The sequence below is a fragment of the Brachycentrus maculatus genome, unplaced genomic scaffold (genome assembly GCF_059751285.1).
Source record: "Brachycentrus maculatus isolate JH-2025_06_01 unplaced genomic scaffold, ASM5975128v1 h1tg000656l, whole genome shotgun sequence".
Taxonomy (NCBI): Eukaryota; Metazoa; Arthropoda; class Insecta; order Trichoptera; family Brachycentridae; genus Brachycentrus; species Brachycentrus maculatus.
In genome coordinates, this window is record NW_028281391.1 from 993374 (window position 1) to 1007500 (window position 14127).

Here is a 14127-nt window from a genome sequence, read left to right on the forward strand (position 1 = left end):
ACATTATGAAATTGTAAAAGAAAACAATTGTTTTTTTACCACTTGTATTTATTTTATTATGACGACTAGTTTAGGAAGCTATGCTTCCATCGTCAGGTCTAAATATAAGACCGGTTAATATATAAGTTCATATTTAGACCTGAAGAAGGATAATAGCTTTCGAAACTAGTCATCATTATAAGTGGTAAAAAAAACGAGTGTTATTCTTTAACGGTTTAACATATATTTTTTTATCGGCTGGTTTTAGAAACTACAAATGCTTCCATCTACGTTTAAGTTTATACTCAAACCCCTATAAATATAAACTTAACAACATGAATATATATATAAACTTCAAAAGCCTCATGAAAATACGTCATGTGTACAGCAATTATTATGAATTGCTACCACACTTATGAATGACTATGTTAAATTTAATAAGTAATCATTTATAGCAAGAGAGCACAGGGAAACATTTCATCCCTAATGAGTGAAACCATCCCCATTACTTTATCTGAAGTTTCAGCGAAGTCTCCTGGGGTGGCTGCATTCACTTGAATAGTTAAACGTGTAGCCTAGCTATAAATAGGCGAGCCAACCCTCAACCCTTATACTGAGGGACGTGCCCAGGTGACTGCCTTATTAATTAGTATAATAAATCCGGTAAACGTATTTCGTCCTATTAAATAATTAATTCAACTTGTAAAGTTTAATTCAAAATACTCGAGATGTGAAGGAGAGTGAAACTATAGCAAGATTCTGTTAGCTCGAAAGGGTGTGAAATTAAGCAATAATGCCTGAGAAATACACACAAAAGCAACGACCAAAGAAATGCCTAAGGGAAAGCAATGTGGAGGCAGATGTACAGAGGTGAGAAGACAATGAATAAAGACTTGAAGATTCATTTACATACGTCTGAGAGATCGCATTTCGACTTTATTAAGTTTACTTTAATCCTTATATGACTAACTCTATGTTTTATTTCCATATTTAAAGGTTGGAACCAGAACTCCATCGTGTGCTGCTAGTTTATTAGAAAGTATAAAATACTATTAAAAGTGATATTTACAACATTTATAGTGTGTCTAAATACTTGTTTACAAATCAGAATATTCTCCACCTGGGAGTTATTTTTAAATTTTGGCATCTCAACGTAGATGAAGAAGATTAGTATGGTTATCAGTCATGGATAGAATGGTGAACGTAGGACGTGTGTAAAGTAATCACTTAACCAGCCTAATACAGATCATAAGCCCTATGACTTCAATTTCCTTTTTCATCTATGTTGAGATGTTAATATATTTTTATAACGATATAATTTTTAGGGTTTTGATTGCATACTAAAGTTATATATATACAAGGAACATGAAACAAGCTTATAAATCTGTCACAATTCATCATGTTTTTTGGAAATGCGTGGTCGTAACTTTTAACGTAATACCTAATTTATTAATCAGTTTTAGAAATAAATTTAAAAAATAAACATAAAATTTTACAGAACACATGGTTCGCCATTAATTTCATAAAATTCGGGTGAATATTTTTTGAAATATATAATTAGGACTATTCTGACAACAGTCATAAACGATTTATTTTTGACAAAATAAAAATAATGAATCTGAATGATGCATGAATTTGGAAGAGGCGAAAAATATTTCCAAAGACAGAGCTGTTTGGCGTTTTATTCTTTCTGTCTAGCCTTGCGGAAAGGTGGTGTGGTGGTCGGTTAGTTTTTTCACGAGTTCAATAGTTTTTTTTTCATAATTTTCTGCTATCGTTTTACATACACAAAAGGGTTGCGTTTATGTCGATTTTTAGTTCATGCGTTCAAGTATTATACACAAGTGACCGTTATTTTCTAGAAAATTATGTGAAAACTATTGTTTGTTTTTTTATACATGTATTTCTTACAAAGATTAACTTGTTTATACAATACATCAAATGGATGAATTATTTCTTATACAATTGTAATTAATTTAATTATTTCTAATCGAATTTTTTAAACTTAAAGCTAAAGTTTCAGTGGTGTCCAATTTTCTCAAGTCTCAAGATAAATTCTCTGTCAATTTAGCAGTAAAAAATGGTACCCGTTAAACTACTTTAAAGCTCGTGATCCGATATAAAATTCTCACTCAATTCCAAGACGTGAATTTGAGCATTGCTAAATTCGATACTCATCCATCAACAATTATTTGGATATTTAGTCACGTAATTCAGCTTCGTGAACCATTTTCTACTTTTTGTAGGGGAGAGTGCCCATGAGTGGGACAGAGGATGAATGGGACAATCGTCCTCCAGCCCAAACTATTGTTACAAAAAAAAATTAAAAATTACCCAACGTGAACGCTACGATATAAGACAGATTAATCCTTAAACCTCAGTTCTCGACTGACAGTGAAGCGAGTAAGACGTGTTACAAATTTTTTGCGTCAAAAAGTAAATTATATACTGCAATTTGATTTTGTTTGTACATATAGGTTTTGATAAGTGCTGCAATTGATATATACAATTATTTAAGTTGGTTCTCTCAGGATATTATAAAGTATGTTTCATCAAATTTACTTTAGTATAAATGTATCGATTTATCTATTTTTGTAAAAATCACGCATTCCCTTGAATGGGACGCGCGCAGTGATCATGAATGGGACGGTCCCACTCAAGGGAAAATTGTCCCATTCATGGCGAATACTTTTAATTTATATTAAAAATCGTTTGTACTCGTTTGTATTGCACGCATTGTAAACATTATATTGTTTTTAGGTTATAATGCTAAAAACACGCCATAGTTCACCAACCATCAATCACCAACGTTCTAATTGAAGCTGCTGTAGAAGAGGTTTTAAATAAAAGTAAAATATTAGGTCGGTTACAAAGACATATGCAATAGGAAAATCTTCTCTTTATAGACATGTCAAACATGTAAAGGCTGATAGGAAATAAAAGAGCCTATCAGCGGAAGCTAAACTGGCAGTGCATAACGGAGTCCTGGTTCTAACTCTAATGTATAGAAGTGAAACATGGAGTTGGCAAAATAAGGATGAAAGTAGACTGAATGCAGTCGAAGTGCGATCTCTCAGAAGAATGTGCGACAAAACGATGTATGATAGATGTTCAAATAGTGAAATAAGGAAGGAATGCAAAGCTGAGATAAGCATAATCGATAAAATTAAGAAAAATGTGTTGAGATGGTTTGAACATGTAGAACGAATGAGTGAAAATAGAACGGTTAAACAAATTTACTAGGCGAATGTTATTGGAAAAAGGAGCAGAGGAAGACCGAGAAAAACATGGCACGATCAGGTAAGCCAAATAGTTGAAAGTGGTCAGGTTAGGAGTCGTAACAATCGGCAAGTATGTATGAGGAGATGCATGAACGTGGAAGAGGCGAAAAGAATGTTTGCAAAGAGTGGTGTGGCGTTCTATTCTTTCTACCTATCCCTACGGGGAAGCGGCGTGATCGTAAGTTAGTTTTTTTAATTAGTCAGTTTAGTCTGAAGCGAGAAGAAATACTTTCCACGTATTTAAATTCAGCTGGAAGAATATGTTCTACAGTACAGAAATAAATCAGTAAGGAGAAATCAAGTATAATATCTGACACTTCAGAAAAGGACAAGTTTTTGAAAATACAATTATTGAAGAATGGAAAATGAAAACCTACAAATAGACCAAAAAATAAGCCAAACGCTAAAAGAGTTTTTAAAAAACTCAGTTTTCAACAAAATATTTCAATGAGTGATGACAGAGATCAGTTCAGATAAATCAGTTGAAATAGAAGGTGTATCACTGACAAAAACAAAAGGAAAGGAGGATAATTTGTGTCACATATGTGAAGGAGAATATCAATATACTTTTATGCAATGGCTTAAATGTAAATTTCGTGGCCCATGAAAATTGTGGAATATTAAGATATCTGAACTTTTTTTGCCAAATATGTTGCGATAATGTTTAATAAAATTTCTTTTACATGTGTCTACGTATTATACGAAAGTGTCTACAGATGATTTTTGTTTTAAAATATAATTATTCCATCAATCTAGCATTTTAATTAATGTCCCATTCATGGTATACTGGTGTCCCTCTCATGGGAGGGTGTTTATGAATGGGACATTTTAAGACATTATTTGAAATCGATTTTTCAGGCAGTTAGGTTGATTTTTTAAGAAAACAAAGTATGTCATATTTGTAGCTAAAAGATTGAATAAAGAGTAACCACGTTTACTTTTTGTGATTTATTTTACAGAGAAGAACTAGAGAGGCAAAATCAAAAACGTCCCATCCATGGGCACTCTCCCCTACTCACTTTGTACAGGGTGAGTCCCAAAAGTCGTGTAAAATATATTTCTCAAAAAAAGTAATGAACAGTTCTTGTACATATTGTAAATACTCTTCAAGGAACACTCCATGTTCAGTACATACTCTTGAAAGCTTCGATGGGAACTACCTTCAAAATTCTCATTTCAAAATGGAGTCCTTTAAGATCAGTTTCGATATTCTTCTCCTGGCTCTATCCCAACTTATCACATTGTCCTCGGGTTGTAGGTCTTAGGACAACGTCACTCAAGTCATACCTTCGAATCATGTTATCTTTCTGTAGCATCCATGAATTTTTTGGTCTTCTTCTAAATGTCTTACGAGGAAGATCCATGGCGGTTGCCTGGTTTATAATATGTTCAGGTTCTATACGTCCTATGTGGTCATTCTATCTCAGTTGCCTTTCCTCTACATTAAAATTTATGTCAGTTACACCCAGGCTTAAACGAATGCGTGAACTATTTATCTATTATCTAAATGGCACTCCAGCTGACCATCTAAGCATTCGCATTTCCTCAGTTTCTAGTTGAGTAAGGCTTTAACCCCATGGAATAAAAAAACCCAACACTTTTGAAACTTATATATACGATAGAAAAAAACTTTCTTAGCAATTCGTGAGTTTTGACAGCTTTTTGTCGAGTGCTCTAAATCAGTTATTCTGATTATAGTGATGTTCACAACAGACTAAACTTTAGTGCGTTTTATAGCTTAGAGTTTCCCACACATCACTGAATCAGTTTAAACACGCTACAACTAGAAGCGTTGCAGCAACAATAATAAAAACATGACTTTTGGGACATCCTTGTATAATACTCGTATCTCTACCCAATATAATTTTTTCAAAGGCAGAGTAAAATAAAACCGTATTAAATTTAAAGTATCTGGAAAAACAGTAATGTAATATTGAAAATTCGTCTCCACGATCCTAATGTGATCAATTAGGGTGAGACCATCTGGAAAATATATTTTTCTAAAGTAAAGTAATGTGAGAGTATTTAAAAAACGATATTCATGTAATTTAATTTGTTCGAAAAGTTTTCTTCTCTCATTTCTACGCAGTATATCACAAATTAATTAATTAATTTAAAAAATAATACAACACAAAATTATATACACACATATGAAGTGTATGATATCTAGCAGATTGAAAATATACAAGGTTAACAAGAAGTCAATATATTTTTAAATTGAAAATTTAATTTTAATTTTAATTTTGATTATGTCTAAATATAAGTTCGTTATTTCTGGATTGGCTAAGAATTATTTATTGGAGTTTCATCATCCAGTATTTGTACGCAAACATTTTTACAAACTCAAAATAATGTGAAGAAAAATATCAACAATCGAAAAATCAAATTTAATATGTTTTAAAAATATTTTCAGACATCTCCTAGTATGTAAAATATTTCGGGAAAAACCTTTCAAACATTTCATGAACGTTTTTTTTGGCAACAAACGAGATTATTAGAGCCACAGCAGGATGGATATAGTTCCTGATGTACACCCAATGAATTAGATCATTAGATTCTCTTGACTTGCTATCTTATACTGTTTCATGCATAAAATGAAGTTTTATATCCATTAAACAGCATATAATTTAAACAGAATATATATAGGAATGTGGCAAAAAAATATTTTTAATAATTTTTTTAAGCCTTTGCCTTTCACTCTTTTTTTGAAAACTATTTTTTAAAAAAACTTAAAATTATTTTATAAAATAAAACAACTTTGTTTTAAACACTTTTATATTATATGTACACTTTAACCTACCGGTTTCGAAAAGAACCTTGTCATCATCAGGGTTTATTAAATTCTAAAACATTAAAATCATTAAAATACTGATAATTTATTACAAATTATTAATTAGTTATGAGTATTTTAATTAATAAGTGGTTAAAACAAAGTTGTTTAATTTTATAGTGTTTATTTGCCACAAAGTATCTGCGAAAAACATTCAAGAAACATAAAACTACGTTAAATGTTACCTAGGTTTACAGCTAATTGAGTTGGGGGCCATCGATTATTTTCACCTTAAGTAACATTATTTAAAAAATATGTAAATATGTATTTTTAATACAATGGATGTAAACTGATGGGTAAATCCTCCCTTAACTGTAAAAAAAAACTTACATTAAAAGTGTATACCTACAATACTGAAGAATGAATTTTTCACGACTTGGGAATTACATTAAATTAGTTTCCTGCAATATTGTTTTCAAGTAAATGGAGCCGAAGATAAAACTTCTCCCTCTTAGTTTATTTTTAATAAAAGAAAATAAATGTACGACCAGAATGGTGTCTGAACGTTTAATTGCATTTATTTAACTTTAAATACTTTTAAAGGAGAAATAAAGTTCGTGTGAATGACTTAAACACATTTTTTTCATCAAACATCACGCTGCTTCCTTGTAGTGGTAGGCAGAGAGAATAGAACGCCACACCAATCTATTATTGCACACAATCTTCTCGTGTTTCACATTCATGAATCATTTCATACATACGCGCCGATTATTATGACTTCTCACCTGACTTTTTGACGACTTTAAAGAATTTTAAATACCAATTTTTATCAGTTTTCCTCTGTTTCTATTACCAACCTCATACATACACGCCGATTATTCTCCTGACCATTATTAAAATACACTGCTTTAAAAAACAAACGCTTTTTATTGATACTCTTCAAAGATGAACAAGTCTACTTACTAAGAAGTCAGGGTATTTACAAGACTTGTGACCTGTCACTTTTGTACCAAGTATGTATTGTACCGTCTCAATAAAAAATCAGTTTATGTTTACACTTGTGATAGATAATATATATTAGTTGCAAATTAATGTCAATATTTTTCATTGTAAGACTTTTCTTGAACATTATTTAAGAAGGCAATGACAAAATACTCGAATTAAACTTTTCGTTTTTTTTGTATGTTTGTTATTAATGAAAAAAAAACTAACATCATCATAAACAAATAATGAAATATTTATATTATGAAGCAGTTGATAATGTAGGAACACAATTGAAATATCCAAGATGAATTAAGAATACCCCATTTTTTTATTACATTTTAGTTTTGTACTGACATTTCTTGGTGGAACTGCATTTTATAAATAATAAATACTATGTAATTTTTTCCACATTAATTTTATTTGATCATTTATTTCGCCCAGCGGGTTTCGCCGTAACCGACCTCAATAGACTGGAAGTTGTTATTTTATTATATAATATCCCATACATCTGGATGTTTTTTTCTGTGTGTGTTCTGTGCATACAACATTGTAAACGAGCATTGTGCAATCTTTGGCTTTATCTAAACTATTCCGTAAGGGATAGTTTAACAAAACGCCTTGAATTGAATGGATCCAACACAAATGTAGGTTAAGCGATTCATTTATCTAGAAATGGCGGAAAATCAACCATTCATTTACCCGGATATGGTTGAAAAAAGTGAGAAAATTTCTCATTTATTAGCTTTTCCGCACCATTTTCTTTTGGTCACACGATAGCCACAACCAATTCCAATGAAATATTATACCTTTGTGCTTTATAAAAGCTTTTAGTGATTTTTATATAAAGCTTTAAAATAATATTATCTTTTAAGAAACCCCCTTTCCTGTTGTATCATATGTAAAAAATGTATTCATCATTGTAGATACGTGAATTTTTTTTGTTAATAAATCTTCTTAATACTTATCATATAATTACTTAGACATCTTATACGAGTACAGTCTTCAAAGCTTACTAATTCCATATGATTACTTGACATTTGTGGACGCACATAAAAAATTGATTAATAATATTAAATAAAAACATATAAAAATTAACAATAAATTTAAAGATATAAAAACGTAAAAAAATAAGTTAAGTGATTATTTGAAAAAAACTAACGGAAAACTTGGCCTAAAAACATCATTAGATAATTAATCGATTTTTTTTTTGGATAAAAGTTGCAGTGACTTTTTCATAAATATATAAATTTAAAATTATCAAACTCACCCTGCAGAAGCTGGTTATCGGCGAAATCTGAAACAAACAAACAAAATTTTTAAAATGATGAATGAAATTATTTTAAATACATAATATTTGAGCACTTTATTATACGTTTAGAAATTTATTATAAAATTATTAAAATATTTTCGGAGACGTAAATGACATTTACTGTGTGGAATAACATGATGATTTAAATATTAAAAAAAAACACTTTCATAAGACCACATTTTGCGTTTATTAATGCAAATACGACTTCTTTCGAAAACAACAGATGTTCACATGTGTTGTTCATCGCGTTTATATTATTAAACTCAAAATTGATATTTTACAAATATGTATTTAATTTTCATACCTCAAAAATAATTTTCATTCTTCGAAACTTGAAAAATTAAACATATTTCTTCTCACAATGAAACTTGTGACAAAGTTTCATGAACGTATTGTTATACGAGTATAAAAATATAATGTTTAATAAAATACCCACACGTTAATTCTTTAAAAATAAACAAATCAAGAAATATTGCCAACGATTTTAGATATATTGACGGATAATGTCTGATCCCTTATTTTGTATTAAATCCAACCCCTCGAGACTTGCAGGAAGCAGAAGAATGAAGGTTTTGTTCCAAAGGATCCTATTTTGGGAGACCGCCCCCATTCCTTCCCACTACCCCTATTTCAGATCGGTATCGATTGCTACCCTTAATGAAGATTTATTTACCCGAATACTAAACTGGAGCGATGTAATCAAACTAAACACCCCTTAAACGAATTAATATATATTAACATTTGACAGATAGTTGGTAAAATAATATTGACGATATTAATGAAATTGTACACAAGATATATCAAAGGTCTCTCAACTCTCAGTGATGAATTAAAAATATATGAGAACAAAATAAAGACTTTTTCATTTATTTATTGATTTGGCGTTAAATTTGTAGAACTCCATTTTAATTTATGTATTAATTTTTATATCAAACACCGATTTTTGGTCTACTTAGTTGTATTTTATTGTTAAAAAAATACATAAAAATGAATATTGTGACAATTGTTTCAAACGAAAGTTTGAAAATACCGTAACCAAGCGATTTTTTTTTCACAATATTGATAAGTGTTTTATAACAATAAAATACAATTTAGTAGACTCAAAAATTCTGTGTTTAATTCAACAATTATTACAAAGATTTCTTCAACCCATCACATGCTTGTAAAAATGATCAATTTATTAAAGTACAATTTACAGGGATTATGACTTATTACCTGCTTGCGTATGTGATCATTTTTCATATTATTTATTGGGATTACAACCTATGATCAATTTGCTTAAGTAATCAATTTAAACACTTACAGAACCATTCTGCGTAAGACTGCATACCCATTTATCTTCGATGTTTAGAAGTTGAATATGCTTGTAATCAAAACCACTCACATTACATGGACAAAATCTGTTTTTTTTTTAAGTAAATATTTTAATTTTCTTACGTGGGTGAAATTTTTTTCGCATATTTTATGAAATAACTAGATATACGTATTAAATGAATATCAGGAACCAAGAATTTACTTTTGTACGAAGGGAATATGGAAGTCAGAGCATCAAGCTATCTGGTATACGTATTCACTTTTTACACAAACATTTTTATTTGTTTTTTTTTCTATTTTAGTAACAAAATTTAAAATTCTACAATAGAATAAAGTTTCGTACTGAAATTTCTTGGTCCTGATGACCTGATGATGGAATGATTATTCCGAAACCGGTAGTCACGAATTAGTGTTTATTAAAGTGGTATTACACAATTTGAACGATAAATGATAAAAAATGTGTTATTTATGGTAATAGTTAAAAATAAATGGTCAACTCCTTTAATTTAAAAGATTTTAAAAATATTAAGTGCTGTTAATATTGAAAATTAGTATGTCGTTTTAGTACAAATCTCACATGAAAATATTTTTGTGTTATGATACACAATCCATAAAAAAATCCAAGAATGCCCACCGATTTCCTGCACTATTTTACCCTATTTCTTTGTATTAGATGGTATCAAAAATATTTTATGATCCATAAAACGAAGGGCTGAAAAATGACGTGAAGTTTAGTGGGTACAGCGAGCAACAATAATAATTAAATAGAGATCTCTTCGCAGATAGAAGACAGAGCCATTTTATGAGCATTTTTAAGGGTCCTAAAAGACCATTCTTTTGATTATAAGGTCAAGGACATTTTGTTGAAAATCAGAATGAAGATGCTTGGTATTTTTAAAATACACACGTGCCCATAGCATTATCATTATGAACCTAAGTGACATTTGCTCCGTGAGAGTAAAACTATTACATATTTATCTTCAAATATATGAGTTATTTTACATATAATTTTTGACATCTCAACAAAGATGAAGAATATGGAAGTCTGGCCATTTACAGGGATAACAACCATCTTAGGCTTCTTCTTTATTTATGTTGAGATGTCAAAAATGTAAAATTAACCCAGATTTGTGAACAAGTATTTGAACATACTAAAAATGTTGTGAATTACATAAATATTTAGGTAAAATGAAAAGGTAGGCATGTGATCTAAGCGGATTCTTTACCTTCGGCCCGTAGCCTGGAATTCGAACTACTCAGTCACTCAAAGCAACCCTCAGGCTTTATCTCTACACATTCATGCGCCTTTTGACACATATTTGACGTTTATTAAGCCTCCTGACATCCAGGTACTTCCGCATATTTCTATATCCCACGCTTCCGGTCGAGCAAGCCTCGGCGAATATATTCCATTGTGTTTTGGATATGGTTAAAAATCTGATTTTATTATGTCGCATATGAAATATTGTTCCCAGATTAGGGTAGTCAACAAAATGAATTTATACTCTACCCTTAAGTACTGTGTAGAATTAGATAACTGTAAAATATGACATTGAATTCAGTCGTATCTTATACGAGTGATGATCTATTCAAATAGTCGAATGATAAAAAAAAACAGTTAAAAGTTGATAAGACATTTTCCTAAATGTTTTTTTAGATACTTGTGGCACATTTTATAAACTTTATAAAATAAAACAACTTTGTTTCAACCAATTTTTAGTGATACACTTTTTCCAACCGGTTTCGACAAGAACCTTGTTATCATCAGAGTTTATGTAATAATTCTAAAACATTGAAATACTCATAGTTAGGTTATAGTTGATTACCCTTCCCTGACGATGCCAAAAACATCCACGCACTCCGTACACCATATGAAAATGTGATTTAAAAAACGGGAATCGACTCCTAAATGTTGCTATTATTGAGCATTGCAAGTTGTCGTCCGGAGTGGACGTATTCGCTGCAAAGGAAGTGGAAGTTGATAAGAAAACTTGTTTTCTTTTTAAATAATAATCTCAGCATAGATGACGAAGAATACTAAGAATACGAAGTCTAAAAATTTACAGGGATTACAACCTGTCATCGGTGGGTTGAGTGATCACTTTGTAAAGTGTGCAACATTCACGATTCTACCCATTATGACAAGATTCGTACAAAATAAACGAATAAAATTTCGAAAGTTGTGTTTTTGCTTCAATTGATATCAATTGCATGTTACTTGATCGGTTAATTCTATTATTGACAAAAGTTACTTTTTTTAATAGCAGAAACGGATTAAAAACTTTCACGCATTCAAAATATTGTGATGGAAAAATTCATCCGTTTGTAACATAAATGCCTTTTGTCTTGAAAACTCAATCTCAATGCCTTGATTGATTTTATAATTGATAAATGATGGATGATATTCTGATATTAAAAAAAAATAGAAGAATAATGAGAAAACGAAAAGTTGGCATTAACATTTTTTGTTGTTTTTTGTTTCACATAAATGAGAAGTAACTCTTGGCAGATTTTATTTTGCTTATCCCGTGACTTTTTTGTAGCTTTTCATATTTAAATAATATCTGTAGGATATTTCTTAGTGAATTTAAATTTAAAATAATAGAAATGAAATGAAGCATTCGTTATACCAAATATAACTTCGCGACGAATGAAATCTCCCAGATTCCAATAATAGTGTTTCTTGCAAATGAGACTAGCAAATATTTGCATCTTGCAGTGAGCTTATTTACATATTCTAATACTACGTAGGTAAAGGTTCTATCTTACGTAAGGCTCTATTTCGGGGGTGTGGCAATTATAACTTAATATATTCAAACATGGCGCATCCAATTTCCATGTCGATTTTAATGAGGATTCCCAAATTGGAGGTAGTCGTTCAATAAATAAGCCATGACTGAGACAGTGAATTTAAAATCGAAAGTGACTAGATATTATTGATATTTTCGAAAAAACAAAAATATTCCCATTGTGATTCATTTTTTTTCTCTCTCTCTTTCAAGTTATAGTTTTGTGTAAATGTCAGACCGTAACAATTTCACTTGAGTCTACATTTAGTCTACATGGAATGATTATTCCGAATCCAGTAGTCAAAAAGTAGATGTTTTTTAAAGTGGCATTATACCTAACTGAACGATGAATGATAAGGAAAGTGTTAAATTTAATGTTTATTAATATTTTATTATAAAATAATAACTTTTCCCTAATTATTTTAACAGACTCACTTTTTATTATGACTTTGATTTACCGTAAGATTAATTTTAAGTCTACTAATTTTCTACCTAATAAATTGTATATATTTCAATTCTACATAAAGTTTGTAAAATTTACTTCCTTCTTAAACATTACTTGTACGCTCTGTTAAAGAAGTTGCTATAAAGATAATAAGTTTATTAAAGAAAATATATATACTGTACTGAATTATTAATATGACAGTCGCAGAACAAAGAGAATGATTACATGATGTAAGTAATGTTAGTATATAACTACTCGCCGCGATTAAAATCTACCAGTTTTTAGACGAAACCGGTCTCTTCATCAGGACATTCACTATAAAAACATGCTTACAATACTATACGTCACTACCATGGTACTATTCTAAAAACGGGGTCTGGTAAATACTCTTTTAGTGTTGGTTGATCAGCAGTCCTTGTATGTTGGTCCTCGGGTACTAAAAACGCATGTGGTTAATATTTTGTGTGATTATTTGTTTAGAAAAATTATTATGGTAGAGGCAGGTAGTACTGTTTGCATGCTGGTTTAGTGATTGTCCTGACGAAGAGACGGGTACGTCTTAAAACCGATAGACCTAAATCTCGGTGAGTGGTTATTTACTAACATCTCTAACATTAAAAAAAATCTAGCCACAAAATAAATGCATTAATTTACAATAATTAAGAGAATCGTGTAAAAATGCATGTTACTTTCCTTACATTTTTTTTACTTCTAAGTTAGTTTATATTACATTAAATATACAATATTGTTTGTGTACACTTGATATTATTTTCATCATATTTATTATCATCTTCTTACAGTACACATGACACTCAATTTTCTTTTTTTTTCTTTATACATTCAGGCATATCAACATACATTTAAAATACTTTTACTAAACTATTAAGATAACTAAATTACCTCTTGTATTCTCCTGTGAACGGTGACTTTGTGCCACTGGTGGTCATCGAACCTGACCCTTGTGGGCTTGATGTGCATCTCCTGCTTGCCATTCGATAACCCCATAGTCAGCGACACACCCCCATCCCTTACAGCGAGGTTCAGGTAGTCCTGGCCATGTCCTGAAACAATGACGGTGTATTAGAAATCCAATTAAAATATTTTTAAAAAATGCAATAAGTGTCGATGAAACTTTTTGTTTTTCGATTAAAAATTTTACCAGGTATTTAAGAAGTAAAACTAAGATTGATATTAACACAAAGTGACTGCCGAATAAATAAAGTATTTTCTTTTGTTTATTGTCGCCTTTAGTCCGC

The 14127-nt window shown here is 30.5% G+C and overlaps 1 protein-coding gene across 1 annotated transcript in view; it reads right to left on the minus strand.

The window, feature by feature from the left end:
- The window catches only part of LOC148300790 (neurexin 1-like), a 139243-nt gene that overhangs the window by 74002 nt on the left and 51114 nt on the right, over nucleotides 1-14127 (minus strand). The window contains exons 5-6 of the mRNA XM_088274306.1: nucleotides 13772-13932; nucleotides 8282-8308 (exon numbers count right to left, since the gene is read on the minus strand). Coding sequence (XP_088130432.1) covers nucleotides 8282-8308; nucleotides 13772-13932 — 188 coding nt within the window. The remainder of the gene's footprint in view (nucleotides 1-8281; nucleotides 8309-13771; nucleotides 13933-14127) is intronic.